The following is a 26095-nucleotide window of genomic DNA, read 5'->3' as shown; positions in this document are numbered from 1 at the left end:
TTGACTGGTTTAAACAACCATCAGTTTCTGCTCTTCAGTAGAAGATACGCGAATGCACTGTAAGGTCCCAGAGTCTCGGCAGCAAAACTCCTGGGCCCGCCTCGCTGATCTACGTGCGCTCTGCCCTGGAGGAGTGGGATTGGCTCTTTCGACCATCGATTGCATTAGAAGTGCTTTTCATTGGCGATGGTCAAGAGGCGGGCAGAGGGCGGAGCACTAGCGGGCAGGCTCGGTCCAACTGCCATTCTCGCGCGTCTTCCCTTCGGCGCATGCACCTAACGAGTGGTGCTCATTGGATGGAAGGGTAGGGGGGGGGGACTAGAAGCGGTGAGAACCGCTGTGTGTGGAAGAGCTGGTGCCGGTGTCATGGCGGAGCTGAGTGAGGAGGCGCTGCTGTCAGTATTACCGACGATCCGGGTCCCCAAGGCTGGAGACCGGGTCCACAAAGACGAGTGCGCCTTCTCCTTCGACACACCGGTAAGCCCATTCCCCACGCCCGCAGCGAGCACGACTTCCATCTCCATGGTCATTCTGCCGGGGCCTGCAAGGCTTGGGCCACCGCCTCCTTGCGGTGCACCATGGGGCTTGCAGTCTTCCACGCTACTCCTGCCGTTGCTTTGAATTCGCGCGAGCTGTCGTCTGACTACCACTCCCGAAAGCAACCGCGCCAGCCCCACCCGCTCCTCGTCTCGTGGAGCACTGTGGGGATTGTAGTCGCTCACTCCCCTCATTGCCGTTCTAAACTAGAGGCTCCACCCAGTTGCCGGACTACATCTCCCACGTGGACCCCTGCGAAAGCCTGGGAGTTGGCCTTGCCTGTCGCGCATGGCTCTCCGGGTTTTGTAGTCTCATGTGGGAGGGATGGGGCGACCCCCCCCCCTCCCCCCCGCTGTTCTGAGCCCGGGTTGGGGGTAGTAGGGTGGGGACTGCAGTTCCCAGGCGTCCAGTAGCCTGGAAGTGGCCTTGAAGAAGGCTGGTTCTGCGAAAGGCTGAGTTATAGAGCCTCCACCCATGGTTAATTTGGTCAGGGGGCGGGGAGGTGGGTCATTGGGTGGGGGTGGGGGGAAGAGGAGAGGAAAGCTCTAGTCGTTTCTCCTTTGAGGTGAATCATGGCCGCAGTCCCCTTTCTTTCTCCCGTCCATCAGAGAGCGCAGAGGGAAACCTTTGGAAAGTATTCCCAGAGAGATGGTTTCTTTCTTGGGGGACACTAAGGCTTCTTTCCCATCCCACTCCCACTCCTGACTGGTTAGACAAAGCCACCACCCACACCCTGCTTCACGTTTGGCAGGCTCCACCCGGTACCTCCCTTCCTGCAGTTCTGCCTTCCTGTGACACTGTCAGGCAGACCCAAGCCTCCCGCCAGGCCAGAGCCTGAACTGTGGGCAGCAGCCTAGCTGGGATCCGCCCCCCTCACCACCCCTCCCTCAAGCCGCTGTGGGCCCTGCCCAGGGTGTTCAGCCAGACCAGCTCATGGCTGGGAAAACTGCAAGTCAGAGTGGAAAGGCTTCATTAATGCATCGCCAGTGCTGAGTATAGCAGGGTGATCTGAGGCCCATTTCAGGGTCATCACTGTGATTTGTGGGTTGCTTGGATTGCTAGGCTTTGATCTGGGCCTCAGACAACGTGCTGCTTTTCTGAAGTCTGGCTTTGGCAGAATGTAAAGAGGACAACTGCTCAGAGCAGAACTCTGGGGTTCCCAGTCCTTGGTGGAATCAGCATCTTTTATTGGCAACAGAGGAGTTTAGTCACTGCAGAGCTCCCACAGGCCTCCCAGTTTATCAAGTGCATGGATGGTGAAGTGCTGTCTTTCTCAGGAAGAAAAGATTTTTTTCCCTTAATTATCAACAGATGGTAGAAATCTCCCTTTCTATACTCCTGTCTCCCTCCTTAGTAATGGTTTGAATAATCCAAAAGGGGTTTTGATCTCATTACACTTTTTTTCTCTCTTCCCTGTCAAGGGGTCTCCATTGGTTGTCTTTGCTAACCAACTTCTGGCATATTTGATTATCTTTAAATTGGATTCATGATAGAAAGAGTTTATGTGACTTCCCTGATGAGAAATGCTCTATTTGTCCATAAATTTTGTAACCCGCACAGTTCTCAGGAGTGGTACAGAGCGATCTATGGGATGGAGAAGTGCCCTATTTTTAATTCCCAGCAGAGAATTTTTCAAGGCCACTGAGGCTTTAATTCCAGGAAGAAGATGCCTGTTGTTGCTTGGATCTGAGAGAAGACTCTGTTGTCTCCAGTTTCCTCCGCCCCCTTCTCCAGCACCCTCTTCACAAGGGCTCTGGTAGACTCACTCAGGTTGGGGAAAGCCCATGTCCCCTCCTCTGCTGTGATTTACAGTGGACACTTGTCTTTTCTCTGGTTTTTTCCTGGGCTATGTGTATTCTAGCTGTCTCAGAAAGTGTTGCTAGATTGTTCCAGAAGAGGAATGGCTTTGAGGTTGCAGGCTGATGGGACTTCTTGGAGATTTGGTTATGGGGGGGGGGGGGGGCATCCGGGTGGTGGCTGGAGAAGTCTGGGCTTCATGTCCTTGCCAGACGGGGTCCTGTTTCAGCTGTGAGCCCCAAGCAGCACATGGTTCCCTTGGAGCCACCCTTTAGCAGGAAAGAGGAGCCGAAACCAATGTGGGCCAGGGTTTGATCATCTGGTAGAGTGAGGTAAAGGAAAGGTCTAATCTTGCTGGCAAGCCCACGGGTTAGATGTTGTGTTCAGATGCTAGTATCTCTTCTCCTCCAGTCTGGACGGTTTGCTGAATCTTGGTGGTCAGGTGGGGTTGGTCATGGTGCTCCTGGTTTAGGTGCAGTGTCTGACATGGAGTTCTTCCCAGGTCTGTCGTAGTTGATCCCGACTCACTCTGGATCTCAAGGCTCCAGGAAGGAGATCAGGGAGTTCTCTGCATTGACTGGAGGGCTTCAAAGAAGGAAGAGGAGTGGTGACTGACAGGCATTGCTCAGTCCAGGTGTCCTTGTTGGCCATTACCAAAGTCATAGGAGGATGGGGAGACTCTTAACCATGTACCAGGTCCTGAAAGACTAATAGGTGACTTGCCAGAGGCCACACAATGCTTAAGAACAGACCTTGCTTCTGGAAGCCACTCATTTCTAACCCCAGGTCTTGCCTTCCCCTGGCCAAGCTTCATCCCGCCTGTTTCCGCCCCTGCCTCTTGTCCTGCAGGAGTCTGAGGGCGGCCTCTACATCTGCATGAACACATTCCTGGGCTTTGGAAAACAGTATGTGGAGAGACATTTTAACAAGACTGGCCAGCGAGTCTACCTGCACCTTCGGCGGACCCGGCGCCCGGTAGGCAAGACCTGCTGCCCTCAGGCTCGTCCTGCTGGGCCACCAGGTTGAATCTGTCCCGTCCTGACCTCTCAGGGGCCTCATTTCCGCCCCCTACCTGCTTCTGCTGGGGCCATTAAAACTCAGCACATGTGATTTTTTTTTTAGCTCTTATCTCTTCTGAGATTAACCCACTCCATCCCCGTCCATCCATTGTCCATTTGTCCCTTCCCTGGTGCTGGGGCTGATCGTGCCCTTCCTGCCTCACTGTAGAAGGAGGAAGACGCGACCGCAGGCACTGGAGACCCTCCCCGCAAGAAACCCACCCGACTGGCCATCGGTGAGTGTCTCTTCCCTGAGCTGGTTTTTCCTGCTCTCAGAGGTGCTAGGAAAGCCCCCGAAGGAGGGGCCTGGTCAAAGGCCCTGGGACCCTGGAGGGGGCAAGGTGAAGCACTATATCAGAGGACGGGGGTCCCCCTGCGGTGGTCATCCTACCCGCACTCCCTCCCCCATTACCCCACCCCCCCGCCGCAGCTCCTTCCTTGTCTCACCAGGTGTTGAAGGCGGGTTTGACCTCAACGAGGAGAAGTTTGAATACGACGAGGATGTAAAGATCGTCATTCTGCCGGATTACCTGGAAATAGCCCGGGATGGGCTGGGGGGACTGCCCGACATTGTCAGAGATCGGGTACAAACACCTTCCCACCCTACCGAAGATTCTGGGGCAGGCGGGGTCAGAGCAGCGGGGTGGTGGGCAAGCTCCAGGAAAACTGAAGACGGAGGGGTGGGTGGGGCTGGGAACTGGGTCCCGCCTCTGACCCTCTGCTTCCCCCAGGTGACCAGTGCGGTGGAGGCCCTCCTGTCGGCCGACTCGGCCTCCCGCAAGCAGGAGGTGCAGGCCTGGGATGGGGAGGTGCGGCAGGTGTCTAAGCATGCCTTCAACCTCAAGCAGCTGGACAACCCTGCTCGGATCCCCCCCTGGTGAGGCCTGCCCCACCCACCCCCACCTCGGGGCGAGACGCGCAGGGCAGGGGCAAGCAATCACCCTTCTGGGAGTCTAGAGGGAGAGAGGCTCAGGAGCAGGATAAGGAGGGAGACTCGTGGGGAGCTGGACTCAGGGAAGGGACGTCCCGAGGAGACGAGAGAGGCCTTGGACCATCGGGGGAGCTGCAGAGCCCCGTCTGTCCGTCCACCACTCCCATAAACTGCTGACCTGTACTCGGCTCGTTTTCTTCCCCGGGGTCAGTGGCTGGAAGTGCTCCAAGTGTGACATGCGGGAGAACCTGTGGCTCAACCTCACGGACGGCTCCATTCTGTGTGGCCGGCGCTACTTCGACGGCAGTGGGGGCAACAACCACGCCGTGGAGCACTTCCGGGAGACGGGCTACCCGCTGGCCGTCAAGCTGGGCACCATCACCCCCGACGGAGCTGGTACACCCCACCCCCTCCACGTGGACATCCCTAGTAGTGGTGGTCTGAACCACTACTCATTTCACATGACACGAACAAAACATGAGTCCAGTCTCCTGATAAACAATGAAAATATTGCAGATGAAACAGAACTTTCAGATAGCCCCCCGAAACCCCAGTCCCCTTCCTAGTGGTGATCGTCATTCTCTTGTAAGTAAGAGAGTAAGTCTTCTGCCAAACTCACTTCAATCTCGAACCTCCTCCTGCTGGGTGGGGACACAATCAGTTCCAGCGCTCATCCTGTTTGACTGCATCTTCTCTGACAGCCAATCCGAGAAGGGCTCGAGGCCTCTCTGATGCTCGAGGGAGCCAGGAGGGTTGCACTCTGGGCTTGTCCTGCTGTCCCACCAAGGCCTCTCGGAGCAGGGGGCGGGCCCAGTGGTCGGGTGGGGTCTGAACTGCCCGCCCCCGACACTGCTCCTGCCTCCCACACTAGATGTGTACTCGTACGACGAAGATGACATGGTCCTGGATCCCAACCTGGCTGAGCACCTGTCCCACTTTGGTATTGACATGCTGAAGATGCAGAAGGTGAGACCGCTCTCCACTCAGATCCTCTCATCCCTGCCCGTTAGGCTGTCCCTCCTTGCCCGAGGCTGAGGTAGCAAGGAGGGAAGAGATGCCACGGTGACCCCAGTTCCCAGGATTTGTGGGCTTCCTGTGAAAAGCCTTGTAGAATCATTCATCGTTCAGCGACTATTACTGAGCGCCTGTTGTGTGCTGGTCACTCTGAATGAGGCAAGGGTGGTCCTTGGCTTGTAGGCTTCTACCAGATGAGACACAGGCATCCATTGTGTGCTTGTGCAGGTCAGGGAATAACCACAGACTGTAGGCAGAGCCGCCAGCGTTTCCAGCAGGGGCCGCCGGGCCCAGGGGACCGAGGAAGCGATGCTGGGGTGGAGATCTGAGGGTGAGAAGGGGTGGCTTCAGAATGGAGGAACACTTCAGCGAGGGGATGTCATGTTCACTTCATCCCCTCATGTGGGCGGAGGCCTGCTGCCTGATGGGCCCCTGGAGGTTGCCTGTGGCCTTCCGGAACTTGCACCGGAGGATGCCCAGCGGGCCTCCCATGTCAGGGTCCATAATTCAGCACGTTCCAGGCTCCAGCTGGCTCTCATCCTAGACTATGTTTTAGAACATAAAAGACACAGATCTGGGGCTTCCCTGGTGGTCCAGCGGCTAAAAGCCCGTGCTTCCAGTGCAGAGGGTCCGGGTTCAATCCCTGGTCAGGGAAGTAGATTCCACATGCCCCAACTAGCACAGCCAAATTAAAAAGAAAAAAAGACGCAGGTCTGAAGTGCCTCCTCCCGTGCAGACGGACAAGACGATGACAGAACTGGAGATAGACATGAACCAGCGCATCGGTGAGTGGGAGCTGATCCAGGAGTCGGCAGTGCCGCTCAAGCCGCTGTCTGGGCCCGGCTACACCGGCATCCGCAACCTGGGCAACAGCTGCTACCTCAACTCGGTGGTCCAGGTGCTCTTCAGCATCCCCGACTTCCAGAGGAAGTGAGTCCTCCCTTCCCCCGCAGCCAGCCCCCGACCCCAGGCCCTCCGCCCGCAGCCGGCCCCCTGGCTCTGCCCTGACCCCCAGCCCTCTCCTAGCAGCCAGCCTCCGGGCGCCCACCTCTGGTGCCCTCAGGACCTCTGTTCTAGCTCAGTCTTGGTTCTTGGTACATGCCGGGGAGCAGGTTGTAAAGTTGCTTATACACGAGCCCCCTGGTGGGGCCAGATGCTCAGTCCCAGGGCTCTCCCAGGCCTCCTGATGGACTCAAGGGTCAACAGGTGCTCTTTATTTTGGGCCAGTGACATCAGATGAGCACCTAACGTGGGCATGGCGCATTTGGGGAGAAGGGAGGGCTGGGACATGGAGACAGAAGAAAGCCGAGTTAGGGTTAGGGAAGTGAGCTTCCTGTCTAAATAGGAAGGCCTGAGACACATGTGAAAATTTAGGATATATTGATGTGTTCTATTCAAAGAACATGAGCTGTGTTTATCCTTCTGAGTGTCTTCTCCCACCCTGTGGCTCTGTCTCGGGGCAGAGGCTTGTGTACCCCGCATGCTGACCGGTTTGGGAAGGGAAGGGAAGGCGGGTTGCTGGAAAAGACGTGGACTCCAAGTGTCAAACACATGTCTCCCCACTCTGGAGGGATCTGTTCCCTGAACGGTCCCTTCCCTTTTCCTCTGGGCCTGGCCACGGCCCCTTCAGTGATCCTTCCCTTGGCTCAGGTACGTGGATAAGCTGGAAAAGATCTTCCAGAATGCCCCAACGGACCCCACCCAGGACTTCAGCACCCAGGTGTACGTAGCCGGGCCTGTGTGCCCTCTTTCTCCTCCATGACCCCCTGAAGTGAGCAACAGTGTAGCCTCTGGCCAGCTAGACACTTTCCAATGACTGTCTTGCAAGCATGCTGTCTGCCTTGAGTTGGGTTCCCATGGAATCTAAGGTGGTTCACATTTAAGAGAGTTGTCTTAGGGGGTTTGAGCAGGGGTCGAGTTGGGGAGGTAAGGGGTAGATTGATGGTGTCAGATGGAAGCTAAATGGTTCTCTCGGGTGATGACACAGGGCCAAGCTGGGCCACGGCTTGCTCTCGGGGGAGTATTCCAAGCCAGCACCAGAGTCGGGAGATGGGGAGCAGGTCACGGAGCAGAAGGTGGGTCTGGACCTCCATCCCTCTCAGGCTCTGGAATGGTGGGGGAACTGAGATCCATCTGGGAGGTGTCTGAAGAAGGCCACTTGGTGGCCTCTCGGGCCCCGGCTGAAAGGCTGCCCCAATTCTGCCTAGGAAGTCCAAGATGGCATCGCCCCTCGGATGTTCAAGGCCCTCATTGGCAAGGGTCACCCCGAGTTCTCCACCAACCGGCAGCAGGATGCCCAGGAGTTCTTCCTGCACCTTATCAACATGGTGGAGGTGAGGACAGGGAGGCGGGGGCGATCTTCACTCTCCTCCTGCCTACCTGCACTTCGGCTCACTCCTTCTTCCCGCTGCTTACTTGTTACTCCTCTGTCAGCCCCAACCCGGCTCCACCCCAGTGACCCCGAGCACTGAGCCTTTCCTGAGAGTGGCGTTTGCACCTGAGGACACTTGTCAGGCTTGCAGCCTAATGAAGGATGCTCCTAAAGAAAATGATAGGCCAGCATTTAGTGCTTAGAAAGAAAGTACAGGGGACTTCCCTGGTGGTCCAGTGGTTAGGACTTTGCCTTCCAGCACAGGGGGATGCAGGATCAATCCCTGGTCGGGAACCTAGGATCCTCCAGGCCAGGAAACCAGAACCAAGCAATATTGTAACAAATTCAATAAATACTTTTTTTTTTTTTTTAATATTTATTGACTCGGCTATGCCGGTCTTAGTTGTGGCACACGGGATCTTTGATCTTTCATTGGGGCATGTGAACTCTTATTAGTTTCCACAAGTGGTATCCAGTTCCCTCACCAGGGATCAAACCTGGGCCCCCTACATTGGGAGTGCAGAGTCTTAGCCACTGGACCACCAGGGAAGTCCCCAATAAAGACTTTCTTTAAAAAGGAGGTCCAAAAAATAAATAAATAAAAGGAGGTCCTTTTTATTTAAATAAAGAAAAATAGAAAGTACAGGCACTTTCCCATGCCGTCCCGCAGCGCCAGGATGGGCCGGAACTGGCGGGTTGATGAGGGAAGGTTTCTGCTCTGCTCTCCCGTCCCTGCACCTCTTTGTGCCCCTCTCCTTTCCACTCCCCTCTCCCCCTGACCCCCCAGTGACTCTTGTAGGCCCCCACCCCAGTGCTTGGCTGTCCAGACCTCCCCACCCTGCCTCTTCCCCATAGAGGAATTGCCGGAGCTCCGAAAATCCTAACGAAGTGTTCCGCTTCCTGGTGGAGGAAAAGATCAAGTGCCTGGCCACAGAAAAAGTGAAGTATACCCAGCGAGTGGACTACATCATGCAGCTGCCCGTGCCCATGGGCGCGGCCCTGAACAAAGGTGGGTGCTCTGCTGCCCCCGGGGCCTGGGGCTGAGGCCTGGCAGCGATGGCGCTTGGGCACCTTTCAGGAGCAGAGCCCGCGGTATCCCTGCTTCCCGACCAGGCGGGGATGTGGGGTTGACCTTGCCCGTAGCTGGTCAGCTGAGCTGTGCTGAGAAAGTGCCCAGGTCACAGGCAGCCGTGTGTCCGCTGGGTTTGGGGAGGCAGAGGAGCTGAGGTAGCCGTGGACTCAGGTGGTAGGGTGGGGCTGAGGGGGGCCGTGGCGCCCCCTCTGAAGGGTCCACCCACTACTGCTGTCACCAGAGGAGCTTCTGGAGTATGAGGAGAAGAAGCGGCAAGCTGAAGAGGAGAAGCTGCCTCTGCCTGAGCTGGTTCGGGCCCAGGTGCCCTTCAGCTCCTGCCTGGAGGCTTACGGTGCCCCTGAGCAGGTGGACGACTTCTGGAGCACGGCCCTGCAGGCCAAGTCAGTCGCCGTCAAGTAAGTCCTGTGGGTTCCGGCCTCCTCAGGGTCATCCCCGAGATGCTGTCAGCCTCTTTTGCATTCTCTCATCCCTTTGTGGTCAGAACTCAGGCTTCCGTCAGTTGAGGCAGGTAACCTGGGGCCTGAGGGGAACCGAGAGGCCCTGGCAGGAGTGGACTTGGATAAGTGTTCCCTATTACCTTGACCTGCCCCTGTCAGTCTTCATCTCTGTTGGGATGGATGGGGTCACTTCAGGAAGCCTCTGCTCACTTCCCCAGTGCTGGCAGAGCACGGGCACTTAGGAACAGTCGTGGACAGAATTGAGATTTTTAGCACATAGTCTTACTTTTTGCTAACCTGTCACTGGTGTGAACTTGAGATCTGAGAGAGTACTTTGGTCTCTGAGATTTCAGCCACCTGCTTCTGCCCCTAAGACCCCCCCTCCCCCCCGCTCCCCACTCCCATTCCCCTACTTCCTACCTTCTGCTGCTGTTCGTCTGCAGACACTCTTGATGCCTGTCCAGGTCAGGAAAGGAATATAAATTATCTTCAGGGCAGTTAGTTCTTCTGCCTATGAGAGGCTGGACCCGGGTGGGGCTTTCAGGACAGCTTCTCTGGGTACCAGGCCATTCTCTCTTCCCTAGGACCACACGATTTGCCTCGTTCCCTGACTACCTGGTCATCCAGATCAAGAAGTTCACCTTCGGCTTGGACTGGGTGCCCAAGAAACTGGGTATGGCAGCCTGGACGAGCAAGGGAGGCTAAGCAGAAAATGCTAGAAAAAGAAGGGGCCTTGACATGTAAACTAGTGCTTCTTTAGCTTTCCTCTGAAAGGGGAAACATTACTAAGACTTCTTTGATTTAAAAAAACTTTTTAACTACCTTTTTCAATTGAAGTATCATTGACTTACAACATGATATTAATTATTGCTGTAGAGCGAAGTGATTCAGTTATATTAAATACATATATATTCCTTTTTAAAATTTGTTACGGTTTATCATAGAATATTGAGTACAGTGTGCTGTGCTATACAATAGGACGTTGTTGTTTAAGACTTCTTTGATTTTATAGTTATGACTTACACAGGCAAAAGTGGTTTTCATAGTTTTACTTTTATACAGTTGGTAAGATGTTTTCATTTTGATAATCTTGAAACAGTTTGTTTTCACGGGTCTCACAGGCCCCTGACGACTTTGCAAACCCCAGAACTAGCTTCATTTCCTAGAGAAGTTGAGCCCCACGGAAGTACAGAATCGTTCCGTGGCACAGTCAGAGACCCCTCCCTGGCTCGTGGCTCATTGGCGGTAGATCTAAGACCGGAATCCTGTTCACTTGTCCCCCCCACCCCCACCCAGCCTGTGGTTATTTTTATCACACGGCGATGGGTCCCTGCAGTGGGTCCTGCTCTGCGCATCATTACAGAGCAAGATGGGGGCAGGGGCCTGAGATTCCCAGAGTGCTCTTCCCAGAGGGCCTCGGGGATCTGCCGAGGTGAACTTTGTCCTGCCGTGTGCTTTCTAGACGTGTCCATCGAGATGCCCGAGGAGCTAGACATCTCCCAGCTGAGGGGTACAGGGCTGCAGCCTGGAGAGGAGGAGCTGCCCGACATTGCCCCACCCCTGGTCACTCCGGATGAGCCCAAAGGTAGCCTTGGTTTCTATGGCAACGAAGACGAAGACTCCTTCTGCTCCCCTCACTTCTCCTCTCCGACATGTTAGTGACTCTTCTTCCTGCCTGTCTCTTTCCCTTGCTGATGGGGGTCTTCTCTGCCTGCCACCCCTTGGCCCTGTCCTTTGTGCTCCTCCTGTCTCCCCTTTCAAATTGTCTCTGCCCTCCTGATGGACGTGAGGACTGAGAGAGCACCCCAGCCGCTTTCTCTGGGTGGAGCAGCGCCGGCTAATTGCCTCTGCCCCTGTAACCTCGGGGCTGGGGGCAGGGGCGGGGCTCATACCCCAGAAACAACGTGTTGTGGGAGAATGAACAGGGAAGGGGCGCCCTGGGGCACCTCTGGCCTCAGTTCTGCAGACCTTGAGGATAGTGCCGGCCCCACATGAGATTGTGTTGCCATTTTAGTTCTGGAATAAGGCACCAGGCCGTGGAGGAAAAAATGCATGGAACGGGTGGTTGGGAGAGGGCTGGGGGGAGGCTGTTGGGGACAGGCAGGGAGTGGCCCAAGGAGTCAGGCCCCTGTGCCCATGCTTTTCCCCCGCAGCACCCATGTTGGACGAGTCGGTCATCATCCAGCTAGTGGAGATGGGCTTCCCCATGGATGCCTGCCGCAAAGCCGTCTACTACACGGGCAACAGCGGGGCCGAGGCCGCCATGAACTGGGTCATGTCGCACATGGACGACCCAGGTAGGCAGGGCTGGGGAGCTGGAGTGGGGGAGAGGGGTGGCGGGCAGGGCCAGCATCTCCCCCAATCACTTGAACCCCTTCCATCCCCAGATTTTGCAAACCCCCTCATCCTGCCTGGCTCCAGTGGGCCCGGCTCCACGAGTGCAGCCGCTGACCCCCCACCGGAGGACTGTGTGACCACCATCGTCTCCATGGGCTTCTCCCGGGACCAGGCCTTGAAAGCCCTTCGGGCCACGGTATGGGCACCCCCCAGCTGAGGACAGGTCCGCTGGGAAGATGAGGGCGGGAGCGAGGTTTCACCCCTCAGGAGCAAGTGAGGACCACCCCTGTGGTTTGGCCAGTCTGGGGCTCCACCCTTGAGTGGCTGTGATGAAGGAGCAGAGGCCTTCACTGGGGGTTTCTCAACCCTGACCTTGCTTTTTAAAAAAGTAACACTTCCTCCTTCCCAAGAACAACAGTTTAGAACGGGCTGTGGACTGGATCTTCAGTCACATTGACGACCTGGACGCAGAAGCTGCCATGGACATCTCGGAGGGCCGCTCAGCTGCCGACTCCATCTCCGAGTCCATACCAGTGGGACCTAAAGTCCGGGATGGTCCTGGAAGTGAGTGTCGCTGGGAGAATATAGCCAATTCGCTCCACTAGGTCTTCACCACCAGGCGGCTCTGCTTCCCTCGGGAGGGTGCAGAGTCAGAAGTTTCCTGGACGTAACTCCTGAAGCTGGGGTCTGGGAGGCTGAGATAGACTTGGCCCCAGCCTGTCTGCCATCTCTAAAATCCCACCCTGGGCATGAGCTGCTGGACACATCCCCCTCCCTCACTGTCTGCTCTGCCCTCTCTCCCCTTCCCTAGAGTATCAGCTCTTTGCCTTCATTAGTCACATGGGCACCTCGACCATGTGTGGTCACTACGTCTGCCACATCAAGAAGGAAGGCAGGTGAGGGGCCAGCACGTGCCTTCTGAATGGGGGAGGGGTGGTGGGAATGGGTAGGGGCATCCTGGAAGACCCTAGAATATTCCTGGGTGGCGGGGGAACATAGGGAACTGCTGGTGCAGGCCACAATTCACCAGAAATTGATAGAAAGCCTGAGGGCAGAGATGGGCAAACTAGGGCTCCAGGACTGAATTGGGCCACTCGCTTTTATAAATAGTTTTAACGACCATGGCCACATTCATTTATGTATCATCTGTGGCTATTTTCACGCTGCAGCAGGCAAGTTGCATAGCTGCATAGTTGCATAGACCAGATGGCCTGCAAAACCTGAAATATTTCCTGTCTGGCCTTGACAAAACTTGCTGACCTCTACCTAAAAGGAATAGGTGGGGGTGGGCTGTAAAGACAGCACAGGGGTCCAAAGACACAGAGGACAAACGACTGAATGAGATGGGACACTCCCTTCAGGCAGGAGGCAGCTGGGCTGAGTTTGGGGGCCCAGGCGGAGAAGGTTGCGAGCCTTTGCCCCCGAACCACCAGGGTCAAGTCCAGGGAGCACGTCAGAAAGACAGACTTGAGGATGCCCGGGTCGTTCACCCTTCTCCCCACCCTGTTCCCCAGGTGGGTGATCTACAACGACCAGAAAGTGTGTGCCTCTGAGAAGCCGCCCAAGGACCTAGGCTACATCTACTTCTACCAGAGAGTGGCCAGCTAAGAGCCTGTCCTGAGGGCGCCCCGGGGACAGACCACCCAGCATGAGGAATGGGGCTGAGGGATGGACGCCTCCCTGCTCGGTACCCCTTTTCTTTTCGTCCCCAGCAGCAGGGAAGAAGCTAGAGGCCAGGAGAGAATGGCCAGGCAAAGCGTAGGGTGGGGGGGCCTCCGGGGAGACTTTCGGAATGGAGTCGGAGGGGGCGGGAGGGGCCGGCCGCCTGTCTGTGAGAAGACTGTTGCTTCCCTGCCCTTGACCCCACAGCGCTCTGCTTCTCTGTGATCCCGCCCGCCCGGTGTGGAGCGGGCTTGTTCGTGTGTGTGCGTGGGTGTGGGTGGGTGTGTGGGTGTGTGTAGCGTGGGTGTAGCTCTGTGCCGCCTCCTCCACCGAGGGGGCTTCTGTGCCTCCCCTCCCCCTTTGTGTGTGCTCCCCGTGCGGCGGGGCCGGGAGGGATGTGAGGGAAATGGGGAGCCAGCGCCCCCTCGCCCTCCTGCCTCAGTCTTTGCCCCAGCCTGTCTCTCCCCGTCCTTCTCTGGAAAATGCCAAAATACAGGATGTGAATAAAAGTACAGTGGCTCACGCGTGTCCTGTTTGATATCTCGGGGGAGACTGCCTTTCCTGGGTTAGCAGGAGGGTCAGGTTTTGAGAACTGTGGGCCCTGCTCCTCCATGCCGCTCTGCGCCCCCTCCGGCCCCCCTGGCAGGCAGTTCTATATTTTTTACTTCTATACATTTTACTGCTCTTGGGAAATTGGGGGCTGCGTGAGGTGCTCACGGGGGCAGGAGAGGGAGGCTGAGGGGTGGGGGCTGTCAGGTGCAGGGAAGTGGAGGAAGGTCGCATGAGAGGGGGCCCAAGTGGGTTCTTCTCGAGTGTCCCCAGGTGCCTGGTGGGGAGCCCCGGGCACCAGGCCTTGCAGTCCCTTGTCTGGCCCTGGCCGCTGGAACAAAAAGGGACGTACTCCTGGAGGCAGGGCAGACCTCTGAACTGCCTCTTTAGTAGTTGCACGGTGTCCAGCCCTTGTGGGGCGTCCCTCCGCCTGTGAACCCTGTTACTTGCCCAGTTAACTGTGGGGCTGGGCCGGCCCTGGGTAGGTCAAAGGTGCCTGCTCAGCAGTCAGGGATGAGGCCGCTCCGATGGGGGCAGGGGGGTTCCATTTCCCGGAGTTGGAAAGATGCCCCTCACGGCTCTGAGGCCAAGCCTAGGGGTGGAGTGGAGTGTCCACCAGGCGTTCAGCCAGCCAGCGAGCGCCCCTGGGGATCCTTCTAGCCCTCTGGGGGGCGGGGGTCTGCAGCCGTGAAGCAGGGGTTCGCCTGAGCGCGGGGCGCACAGTTCGCGCCTTCTCCCCAAAGTCAGGCAATTCAAGCTGAAAGCGACCCGAGCGAGCCCGCGACGGCCGTGGAACGTTGCTACAAGAAAGGGGGTAACGTCAGAACCTCGCAACGCGGGCAGCGGGCGGGATAGGGGGCAGGGCGGCGGCGGGCGGCAGGCGGGGCCGGGGGCAGGGCTCCCGCGGGCCCGGCCAGCCATGGACGAGGACGCAGAGGGGGCGGGTTTCTGCATCTCGGCGCTCTATATAAGCGGCCAGTGGAAGCGGGGGCGCGCTGCTCCTGACCTTCAGCGTGCCTGCTCCTCAGCCATGGCGCCCTCCAGGAAGTTCTTCGTGGGGGGGAACTGGAAGATGAACGGGAGGAAGAACAACCTGGGGGAACTCATCAACACTCTGAACGCGGCCAAGGTGCCAGCCGACACCGGTGAGCCCTGGCTGGGAAGAGCCGGGGTGGGCGGTCGGGCGTGGTCGCCCTCTTTGGCACTATCTTAGCCCGGTTCCGCGTGGCTCTGGTGTCCAGGGCTGTCGGGATCCGGGCCTGAGCTCCGCGGCCGCTGAACTGGGGGTGTGTCGGCGGGGAAAGGCGGGGCCGCATCTCATGGTGCCCTCTGGCTGTGGGTCGTGAGGAGGATAGTGGCCCCGGGGCGCAGACGGGGCCTGCACGGGCCGGGAGTGAAAGGTGAGCCCAGCCCCTGCGGGCGATCGGGAGAGGCCGGCTGCTGCCCGGTGAGTGGGGGTGGAGGCTGCGTGCCGGCTCCGGCTGCCCCCTGGGCGCGGGCTCCGTGCGCCGCCGCACGTAGCCCGCCGGAGACTCCTCCCCGCGCCTTGCCGGGGCGGCCGAGCTCCCCTACCGAGCCGCGTCGGCCTACTGAGCCATCGCTCCGATCCAGTCCGCTCAGCGGCCTGTAGGACTCCGGCCTTCCGCGGAAAGAGGCAGAGCCATTTGGAAATGAGGCGCGCTCCTACCGTTTTCTCCAGCCTAAAAACGGGAAAGCGCAAGGCCTCTATGAGCTGGTCGACTCGCTGCCACCCACGGCCTGCGTCCTTGTCCCCTCATCCACCTGTCACAGAACCTCGGGGCTGATCGAGAGGCATCCTCTTGTGGTTTATTCTCCCAAAGATCCCAGTACAAACCCCAGGAGTTGGCTCCTTCTGCTTTTGCTGAAAATCCTGGCCTGGCCTAGGGGAGGTGGGGATGGGCTATTTTAGAAGGGAGGCGGGGTTGGCCCCCAGAGAATGCTGAGTCTAAGAGGCGCCCAGGCCCAGAATAGCCTGGGGAAATCAGAGCCACAGCTGCTAAAGAGCAGAGGGCAGGGCAAGGGCCATGGCCTCTCAGGGGTACCCGGGAGGCTCAAAGACTTGGGTACAGGCCCAGCCCGGGCTGCAAAGTGGACAGAGATGATCCTGCTGGGGTGAAAAGGGCAAAAGCAGAACTAAGAAAGTGGTGAAGGCGAGGGGACTCTGGAGCACGGGATGGGGTCTGGGGAATGAAGATTTTCCTGTGATCTCACCCCGTCTGTCACATCTCATCCTCAGAGGTGGTTTGCGCACCCCCCACTGCCTACATTGACTTCGCCAGGCAGAAGCTAGATCCCAAGATTGCAGTGGCTGCGCAGAACTGCTACAAAGTGGCCAATGGGGCCTTTACAGGGGAGATTAGGTAAGATGCTGATGGCCGAGGGGTGGGAGGGGGACCCCCAGCCCTCACTGTCCTCATGGAGGGGACAGCGACAGGGTGGGCTCCCTGCTGAACCACGGCTTTACTCTTCCTTTAGCCCTGGCATGATCAAAGATCTTGGAGCCACATGGGTAGTCCTGGGGCACTCTGAGAGAAGGCACGTCTTTGGGGAGTCAGATGAGGTTAGTAACGGGGGGAGGAGATGAGGGCTGGCTTGTTCCTAGACGGGTGATCACCGAGTCTGTTCCTCAACAGCTGATTGGGCAGAAAGTGGCCCATGCCCTGGCAGAGGGACTTGGAGTGATCGCCTGCATTGGGGAGAAGTTAGATGAGAGGGAAGCTGGCATCACTGAGAAGGTCGTTTTCGAGCAAACCAAGGTCATCGCAGGTATCTCTGGAGAAAGGGGCCCTTGAGCCTAGCCAGGGCTGTGAGACACAGAGGGTGGGGTCGGATGCCCTGCAGCCTGAGCCTGTCTGGTGCTGATGCAGGAAAGGGGAGGGTGGGAATCCTGTATCCTTCGGATTACCTCTACTCCTGCCTCTAATGTCACTTTCCTTTAATAGCCACCAGGGGGCAGTAGGCCACCGGCACTCATTCTCTGGGAAACAACTGGTTATGTTCTTCCTTGTTTTCACCCTGCCACCTGTGATCTCTGTCCCACAGATAATGTGAAGGATTGGAGCAAGGTTGTCTTGGCCTACGAGCCTGTGTGGGCCATTGGTACTGGCAAGACGGCGACACCCCAACAGGTAACCAAGCCCAGGAGCCCTGTCCTCATCCTCCCCTGTCTTTATAGAAGTGGATGGCCACAGAGATCACCTGGGCCAACCCCTCATTTAAAAGACAGGGGAGGGACTTCCCTGGAGATTAAGCCTCCACTGCAGGGGGCACTGGTTTGACCCTAGTCAGGGAACTAAGATCTCGATTGCCACATGTCAATCCTGCATGCTACACGTCAAGACTAAATAAATAATAAAAGGAGAAAAGAGAGTTACTTGTCCCAGGATACCCATTCCAGGGCCTGGGTAGGATCGAAGCCCCAGGGTTCTTGCCCGCAAACCACATTGCCTGTCTCCACTGGAGCCCAGGGTTTTTTCCCCAGTGAGTGAAGGTCTTAGTCTGGCTTCTTGTTCTAGGCCCAGGAAGTACACGAAAAGCTCCGGGGGTGGCTTAAGTCCAACGTCTCTGATGCAGTGGCTCAGAGCGCCCGCATCATTTATGGGGGTAAGTGGGTTTGGCTCCAGCCTAAGGTGGGGTGGGCTGAGAACCAGACCGAGCCCTCCTTCAACCTGGAGGTCGGCGTGGAGTACCCCCATCTCATCGCTGACCACTCCTGCTCTCATCTCCCTTCCCAGGTTCTGTGACTGGGGCAACCTGCAAGGAGCTGGCAAGCCAGCCTGATGTGGACGGCTTCCTTGTGGGTGGTGCTTCCCTCAAGCCTGAGTTCGTCGACATCATCAATGCCAAACAATAAGCCCTGTCCATCTCCGCTACCCTTCCTGCTGAGCCAGGGACTAGGTAGCTCAGAAGCCCAGTAACTGTACTGCCCCCGACCTCCACACATGCTTCTTGTGATGTCGCCTGACCCCTCTCATGGCCGAATCCAAAGTATCTCTTCCTTTATCGTTTACACCCTATCTTGTCATGGTTGGGACCAGAACAATCCCGCCTCCACTTACTGTACCCGTTGGAACTAAACCTGTCGCCAAGGTGGCTTCTTCTTGGCTGAGAGGTGGGAGGGTGGTTTGCTCGTGGGTCCCCTCAGTCCCCAGTGAAGACAGGAGAGAGAACCGGTCCTGTCCCGTGTCCCGCCATGAGGCCAAGGGCTGAGAGAAAGCCCTGTCCTCCGCCGAGGCCAGGGCGCTGCTCCCTCCCACGGTGCCAACGCCTGTGCGTGTTGTGTCTGAGCAGTCCCACGTGTGGGGCAATAAACACCTGGCACTGAGCCCCGTGGTGTGTTCCTCTTCACCGAACTTGCCCCCATCATCTCTTCGCCTTCCTTGCGGCAGCCGGGGGACCCTTGTGCCCAAAAATACCACAGACCAGTTTCTACAGCAGCACATCTCTTATAATTTTTATTGCAAAAATGTCTTGCGTACCAGGCTGCCACAGCCTTGACTAACAGCTCCGTCCCTTCCACCCTCTGGGTGGTGGCTCCAGAGCGGTGGCACTCAGACCTGAGGTGGGGTGGGGGTGGAACCCAGCCTTGCCTGCCCCCAGCCTCCCTCGCGGTAGGTTGCCAGTCTCGGCCAGCAGTGCCTCCTGCCCCCGAGGGGTGAGTCAAGGCCCCAGGGCCACGTGTGGTTCCCCCGGGGTCACTGGTAGAGCAGGTAGCGCTTCAGGGCAGGGGGCAGGGGCAGGGCAGAAACGTGGCCTAGCCCGGTGTCCCCCAGGGCGTGACGCACGCTCAGGCGGCTCAGGTGCAGAAGGGAGTGTGGTTCTGCTGGGGGAGAGAAGGAGGGAAGGTGAGTAGGGGTGCAGCCTCCAGCCAGAAGTCCTCAAACCACGGGGTCCTGCCTGGGCTCCCTCTGTTCTCTGGCTGCAAGTCCACTACCACCACAGTTGAGCGGGAGGCCTAAGGTGCCCTGAAGTTCTGCATCTGCTCTGGAGGAGGCATCACAGATCTCACGCATCCCCAGTCAGAGCTGGGGTGATGCCCTAAGGCCCTCTAAGCAATTGGCCAAGGCGGCTCTGACAGTGGGGTTGGCCCAGGCTTTGAATCCAGAGAGGCCTTGGCACTGGGGCTGGTGAAAAAGGCAGGCCCTCTTCACTCTACAATAGTTCCCATGGGCCACAATGGGGAGAGGCAGCCACCCTCTGCTGAAGACTTCGCAACTGCAGAAAGGCCTGGCTCCCTAAGGAGGGCCCTGCCCACAGCCCCTCCCTGAGGCCTGCCTCCTTCACTGCTCTCCTTCCAGGTGCCCCAGCCTCAATGGCTCCTTCTTGGGGTTTGACTGAGGAAGGAAGTAGGTATGTGTCAGAGAGTCAGCCCAGAGAGTGGGGTACACGCCCAGGGTGCCTGGCACCGCAGGTCCTCTTCCTCCTGGAGTTGGACTCCTAGCCCAGGGCAGGTTTAACCCTTTGCACCTCTTCTTCCAGGGGCTGAGCTCTCCTGGGAAGCCCTAATCCCTGGGGGTGTGTCCCTCCATTCTGGGGACTCGCAGCCTACTAGCAAGTTGCTTTCTCACCTTTTACTTACTTTTACCTATAGGACTGTTAGGAAGATGAACTTAGGTAACAGCTGTGAAGTCCCTTAGCCATTCCTGGCACTGAACTGGGTAGAAGATCAGTCAGAAGATGGCCCATTCCCTCTGTGGTTGTAAGGTGCTGAGCACCCATCCCAAACCACAGCCACCAGGGGCCGAACACTCGCCCCACACCCGTCCCAGGCCTCACCTCTCCTTTCGCCCAGGTAGTTGATGCGGACCTGGCACTGGCCCCAGACCGCGCTTACTGCTGGATAGAGGGTCCTGCCCTTCAGTCCGCGGAACGCCGGCCCCAGGTAGGTGCCCCCGACAGCGTAGCCCAGAGTTCCCTCCTCCATGTCCAGTACCACCAGCAGCCTCTCTGGCACCTCCAGCGGCTCACCCTGAAGTCCGGGTGGATACTGAGGGGCCCCAGGCCCCTTGCTCTGATGGTACAGTTTCCCCCGCCCAATGTCCCAGCCCCACGACTCGCTGTTGCTGCCCAGCAGCGCCGCGTAGTGGTCAGCCTGCAGCGGGGCGTGGGCTGTGGCCACGCCCACCACGGCGTGGGTGCCCCTCTGTTCCCGGGGCCAGCTGATCTCCCAGGCGTGCAGGCCCCTCGAGTAGCCCCTCTTCCCTCGGGCCCCATCAGTGCTCTGGGCCACGGGCCGCCGCTCAAAGCACAAGCCCCCTTCCTTGACCTCGATGTTCTCCGAGCAGTCCTTAGGGTTCCAGCCGTGGCGCCGCTGGGCCCCCAGGTCAGGAGGGGGAGCAGACAGCAGCTCCTCCAAGCCTTCGGGACGAGACCGGTCAGGGTACAGGGCCTGTGGGGTGGAGGGGCCGCTGCTGCCCCCTGCCAAGGCCGTCTGGCCCATGGAGGTGAGGAGCTGGACGATTCCCCGAGAGAGGTTTGCTGCGGCGTCTCTTCTGAAAGTTGAGCTCCGGGTCGGGATCGACCTAGAGAGAATTTGGGAGAGAAGAGGGTGTGAACCGAGGGATCCTGGAGGGGACTCGTCACTCAGGTTCGCACCCATCCTTGTCCCCAGGTTTGCTCACCGCCACGCTCCTCCCTCTTCGCTCCCCACGAAGCTCCCAGGCCCATCATTACCCTGCCCTCACCCACCTGTCCGGGTCTCTCGAGACTCGCGAGTTCGGCGCCTTTGGGCCTGCCCAGGGACCGTCCCCTTCGCCCGCTCCGTGCCCCTGTCACCGCCCCCGAACCTCGCCCGGCTTCGGGTGCCCGGAGGTCGCCGGCCCTCCGGAGGAGCCGAGCCGAAAGTTACCGAACCCCGGCCGCTTCCGCCTCCGGCCCCGCCCCCAGATCGCGCCCCGCCCCAGGCCCCGCCCATAAAGCCCTACGGGGCGGTTAACCCTCTCGCTGCCGCGCCAGATCGAGTCGCGCCCCGAGGCCACGCCCCCGGGGGCCCCTAGAGGGTAGTTAACACTTAGCTGGGGCGGGGGCCGTCGGGGCCCCATGGTACGTAGAGGCCACTCACGGTCAGTTAACCTCTGGGCAGCGTGCAGGCCGCCCCCGAGGCGGTCTGCCCGGCGCTTAAGCCGTTCTTGGCCACTAGGGAGTCCGCCCCTGGCAGCCCAAGCTCAGAATTAACCCTTTCATGGTATCGTCGCTTTGAGGTCCCTAAAGGTCTGTTCTTCAAAAACTTTGAGTCGCCTGGGCAACCAGCTCCTGAGCCCCTCGGGATATGGGACACGGGGTCAAGGAAGGACCTCCATTGTGGTGCCATCTATTTCCGAGTGCTGCTGATTCTAGGTCATGTTACTAGGCTGATCTTTTTCTGACCTGGGGTGTGAGTCAGCCGGCTGTAAGCCTGGGGTTCTGAAATCTGAGTTTCTGGCTCTGAGCGGCAGGTGTCAGAGGTCTGCATGCATGACCCTACACATGAATCCACTGCTGAGCTAGTGGCCTCATCTAGTAGTGTAGTGGTTAAGACCTTGCTTGTGTGTAAAGCTACCGCTCTAATTAGCTCTATGACCTTGGAGAGGTTGCCAAACTTCTCCAGAGCTGTTTTCTCTTATGTGATATGGGAATAATGATGGTGCTTACTTCACAGGGTTGAGATAATCCAGGCAAAGTCTGCTAGTAGTATGCACTCAACTAAGCATAGCTATTTCTGTTTCCATAACATTTACTAAGGGCCCATTTTATCTTTTTAGAAATATTTATTTGACTGTGTCAGGCCTTAGATGCATTATGAGGAATCTTTCACTGCAGTGCACAGATTCTCTAGTTGCATCACACGGGCTTAGTTGCTCCGAGACATGTGGGATATTAGTTCCCTAACTAGGGATTGGACCTGTGTCCCTTGCATTGCAAGGCTGATTCTTAACTACTGGGCCACCAGGGAAGTCCCAGGTGCCCATTTTATAGAGATGCAATATCCGTGGCTCAGCAGTAAATAATTTCCCAATGAGGGAGACACTGATCTGATCCCTGAATTGGGAAGATTCCCTGCAGGAGGAAATGGCAACCCACTCCAGTGTTCTTGCCAGGGAAATCCCCATGGACAGAGGCACCTGGAGGGCTACCATCCGTGGGATCACAAAGAGTTGGACACAACTGAGTGACTTAGCACAATATAAGATAGTGGCAATACCTGCTGTGGAGCCAGGCTGACTGGATGTGAATGTGTGAAGGCTGGTAGCCAGGGACCTTGGGCCAATACTAACTTCCTCATGCCTGTTTCTCTCTCTGTAAAATGGAGATACTATTGGTTTATCTACTGCATAGGCTCTAGCGAGGATTCAGAGGTTATTCAGTAAAGCACTTAACAACAGTTTCTGGTTCAAATTTAATCATGTGTGCTGAGCACTAAGGACTAAGCATTGAATCCTCAAGGAAGTTACAAGAACATTTATAAAACAGTTTATCATGTGTTAGATAAAATTCTGGGTATCTAGAAGGTATTAGGGGAGTAAAAAGGCTGGGACTGCTAACCAGGGATCAAGCAATTCAGAAAGGAAAGTGTCAGATGACAGTGGACTGAATCTTTAAGAATGACAGGAGGAGATTTCCCTGACTGTCCAGTGGTTAAGACTTCATGCATCCACTGCAGGGGGCACAGATTCGATCCCCGGTCAGGGAACTAAGATCCCTCATGCCACACAGTGCGGCCAAAAAAGAAAAAAAAAAATAACAAGGAATTTATCTGACAAGTGGTTCTGCAGGACAGAGATTGGATTAGAGTCACTGCATGAAGAAGACATTGAGACTGAGCTGTCAACATAAAAACAACAACAACAACAAAAAACCACACGACTTCCCTGGTGGTACAGTGCATAAGACCCTCCCTGCCAATGCAGGGCATGTGGGTTCCATCCCAGGTCCTGAAAGATTCCACATGCCATGGAGCAACTAAGCCCATGTGTCACAACTACGGAGGCCCCCGTGCCTACAGCCTGTGCTCCACAACAGGAGCAGCCACTGCAATGAGGAACCCGTGCACCGTAATGAAGACCCAGTGCAACCAAAAAAAAGGGAACAAAACAGAAGCAGTAGCACTTGGAAGACTTCAGGGTGTCTGTAGCAAGAACGGAAGCTTGAGACACAAGCCTAGGGAACTGGGTGTGAGATCAGAAGGCCTAAGAATGCAAATGTTACAGGACAGATGGGTAATGGGGAGCCACATAAGAAAGAAACTGGGGAGGAACATGGAGGAAAACTCCTTTTAGAAAGATCACCCTGGCAGCAATGGAAAGCAGGATTCAGGGAAATAGATGGGAGCAAGGAGATTGGTTCCAGTGGCCCAGGTGACAAAGTGTTGAGAGCCTGGAATAGGGCAGTTGAAAAATAAGGATGAAAAGAATTCAAGAAACACTGATGAAATGGCAAGATCTGGTGACTGATTAGATGCTAAGGCCAGGAGGAGGAAACAGAGAAAGGGAGGTTCCCTTTTTTCATTGTGACCGCATGGGCAGGGCTTCTCTTGTTGTGGAGCATCATCTCTAGAGCTTGTGGGCTCAGTGTTAGGGTCCACAAGGGGCTTATGGTGTATAGTTTAAAAATGGTCCATTGTGGTGATCTGACAAACAAGGGATGAAGTCACAGTGGCCATATTGCCCTGGTGGCATCCTATTTTTCCCTGGTGGCATCCTATTTTTCCCTTAAGGCGAGATCCTGTTTTTCCCTGTTGGCGCCAGTTTCTCAAGACTACGTGACCACCCAACCGTGAGACCCCTCAGACTATGTGATCACAAGACCCCACCTGTGGGCTAAAGATAAACTAAGGCCCCCTGCCTTCCGGGCACCATTTCCCACTGATAGGGTATGAGAAGGGTGGGCTGTAAAGGGAGGGCACTGGTTTCTCTCTAAAGCCAGTCATTTTCTCTCTTCTATAATAAATTTCTCTCTGCCTGAATGCCCGGTTCGCTCTCTTCTTCTCCACGCTCTCCTTACACTCAGTATAGCTGTGGTGCTAGAATTCTGTTGCCCCGAGGCATGTGGGCTCTTAGTTCCCGGACCAGGGGAACCCGTTTCCCCTTCATTGCAAGATGGGTACTTAACCACTACACCAGGAAAATCCAAAAGGGAGGTTTCTAGCCAGGAAGACTTTGTTAGAAGGTGGTGCCACAGAAAGAGGAGCCGCTGGGGACAGGGGCAGGAGGGTGGGAGAAAGAGGTGGTGGATTCACTTTAGGACATGTTTTTGAGGTGCTGGAACAACTCAGTGGAACCATCCAGAACATGCTTGACAATGGCAGGTCTGGAAAAGTAAAGGAAAATGGCAGGCCTGGGGATGGGGGTTAAGGCAGTGAGAAGCCTGGACTAGAGATATAAATTTGGGAAGTGTGTCAGCCAGGAGTTGAACTCCGAGAATCAAGAGGGGCCCTCGAGAGAGAGTACAGAGTAAGAAGACAAGGAGGACACAGCACAGCAGACAATTCAAGTCTGATTACATACACAATTTTTTTGGTCATTGGCAGCTTCAGTGAGAGAGCACGTGTGTGTTGTAGGAGGCGGGGGTCCAGGCTGAAGGTACTTCCTGTATGTCAGACACTGTGCTACATGATTCACATTTTTAGGAAACAGAGACGGAAAGGGCCAATTACATCTCATAGTTAAAATTACCCTTGAAAATCCCTTACTTACTCCACCTATTAGGTACAGCAGATGTTGTTCAGTCACTAAGTTGCTAAGCTGTTATCAGACTCTTTGCAGCATATGTTAGCTTTATGTAAAATATAATACAGGGCAGTACACATACAATGATGTACAGAATATAATTTTCTTTTCTCTTCTTTCTCTGCCACACCCCATATGGGCCCTTAGTTCTCCTACAAGGGATCAAACCCACACCCCCTGCACTGGAAGCATGAAGTCTTCACCACTGGACCATCAGGGAAGTCCTTTATATTATTATAATTAAAGAGAAAGAACACATATTAAAAAGAAAGATCCCACATGATGCAATAGAGATCCAGTATGCTTAAATTAAGATGACGCTGCCAAATAAATATTAAAAAAAGAAGAAAAAGAAAAAATTATAAAGAAAAAGAAAGATGTGAACCTGAACACTTGTCATCCATCCAACCTGGGTATTCTTGCCAGTGTGACAACAAAAATAAAGATATGTCTTTGCGGACAGATACCAAGCCTAATCCAAGGCCAACTCTAGCTCAGTTTGAGAAGCTGCACCTGCTCAGCTGTTGGTAGTTTCAAGGCTTCTTTGCCAGTTGTGCCCACTGACTCTTCAACTGCTCAATTTGCTGGTAATAGCTCAAATATCCCACAGTGCTACAAGTAATTTTAACTTTTTTTTTTTTTTTAACTGAAATGTAACATATACAAAGTACACTAACCTGAAACCGCTCAGGGAATTTTACATATTTATATATAGCAAAAAGATGAAAATGTCCAGCATTCCAGACAGCTCCTTCATGCCCTGACACAACACCCCTAAAGGTACCTCCTACTTGAGCTCTATAGATTAGCTTTACCTCTTCATTGCTACTTTGGCTACCTGATGTGAAGAGCTGACTCATTTGAAAAGACCCTGATGCTGGGAATGATTGAAGGTAGGAGGAGAAGGGGATGACAGAGGATGAGATGGTCGGATGGCATCACCAACTCAATAGACATGAGTTTGAGTGAGCTCCGGGAGTTGGCGATGGACAGGGAGGCCTGGTCTGCTGCAGTCCATGGGATGGCAAAGAGTCAGACAGGACTGAGCGACTAAACTGACTGGCTGACTGACTTCACTGATTTCTTGCAATTGAAACAAAACAGTATGTATTCTTTGTATTCTTTTGTGTCTGACCTGTTTTTTTCTCAACATTATTTCTGTGAGAGTCATCCATGTTGTTGCATGAAATGATGGTTGAGTATTCCATTGTATACGTGGGCTTCCCTGAAGGCTCAGCAAGTAAAGAGTCCACCTGAAATTCAGGAGACACAGGAGACTTGGGTCGGGAAGATCCCCTGGAGGAGGAAATGGCAACCTACTCCAGTATTCTTGCCTGAAAATTCCATGGACAGAGGAGCCTGGCGGCCTACAGTCTACAGGCTCACAAAGAGTCAGACGCAACTGAGCACATGGCACATGCAGGTTGTATGGATATACCACAGCTGTTTCCATTTTTAGCTACTATGGAGAAAACTACTGTGTACAGTTATCGGGAGTCTTTTGATGGACCTAGGCAGCTGATTTTTGTTGGGGGCATACTTATGTGCAGAATTGTTGGGTTATAAGGAATTACAATGTATAGAT

At 55.8% G+C, this 26095-nt stretch overlaps 3 protein-coding genes across 5 annotated transcripts; 2 read left to right on the top strand and 1 right to left on the bottom strand.

The window, feature by feature from the left end:
- Positions 1-255: 255 nt before the first annotated feature.
- Positions 256-13350, top strand: USP5 (ubiquitin specific peptidase 5). Of its 2 annotated transcripts, none has more exons than XM_065942076.1 (20): positions 256-477; positions 3184-3309; positions 3562-3628; positions 3843-3976; positions 4124-4269; positions 4535-4719; positions 5195-5289; positions 6074-6267; positions 6988-7059; positions 7325-7412; positions 7545-7670; positions 8564-8717; positions 9022-9196; positions 9823-9911; positions 10701-10823; positions 11392-11535; positions 11626-11771; positions 11986-12139; positions 12387-12471; positions 13090-13350. In XM_065942076.1, exons 1-20 carry the CDS (start codon positions 367-369, stop codon positions 13181-13183), a joined length of 2508 nt encoding a protein of 835 aa, XP_065798148.1. In that variant the 5' UTR covers positions 256-366; the 3' UTR covers positions 13184-13350. The 2 variants fall into 2 exon arrangements, with proteins under 2 accessions (XP_065798148.1, XP_065798147.1); XM_065942075.1 differs by having other exon boundaries at positions 10701-10892.
- Positions 13351-14705: 1355 nt separating this feature from the next.
- On the top strand, positions 14706-18131 carry TPI1 (triosephosphate isomerase 1). Its single transcript, XM_065942071.1, has 7 exons — positions 14706-14931; positions 16044-16167; positions 16283-16367; positions 16441-16573; positions 16850-16935; positions 17323-17410; positions 17542-18131. The coding sequence occupies exons 1-7, from the start codon at positions 14706-14708 to the stop codon at positions 17658-17660; spliced, it is 861 nt and encodes a 286-aa protein (XP_065798143.1). The 3' UTR covers positions 17661-18131.
- Positions 18132-18406: 275 nt separating this feature from the next.
- SPSB2 (splA/ryanodine receptor domain and SOCS box containing 2) lies at positions 18407-20634 on the bottom strand. 2 transcript variants are annotated; one of them, XM_065942072.1, is made up of 3 exons: positions 20495-20634; positions 19583-20328; positions 18407-18629 (listed from the first exon to the last, which is right to left on the bottom strand). In XM_065942072.1, exons 2-3 carry the CDS (start codon positions 20244-20246, stop codon positions 18502-18504), a joined length of 792 nt encoding a protein of 263 aa, XP_065798144.1. In that variant the 5' UTR covers positions 20247-20328; positions 20495-20634; the 3' UTR covers positions 18407-18501. The 2 variants fall into 2 exon arrangements, with proteins under 2 accessions (XP_065798144.1, XP_065798145.1); XM_065942073.1 differs by having other exon boundaries at positions 18407-18626.
- Positions 20635-26095: the final 5461 nt, after the last annotated feature.

Source organism: Muntiacus reevesi, chromosome 1 (assembly GCF_963930625.1).
Source record: "Muntiacus reevesi chromosome 1, mMunRee1.1, whole genome shotgun sequence".
Classification (NCBI taxonomy): domain Eukaryota; kingdom Metazoa; phylum Chordata; class Mammalia; order Artiodactyla; family Cervidae; genus Muntiacus; species Muntiacus reevesi.
This window is presented reverse-complemented; position numbering and strand designations above follow the sequence as displayed.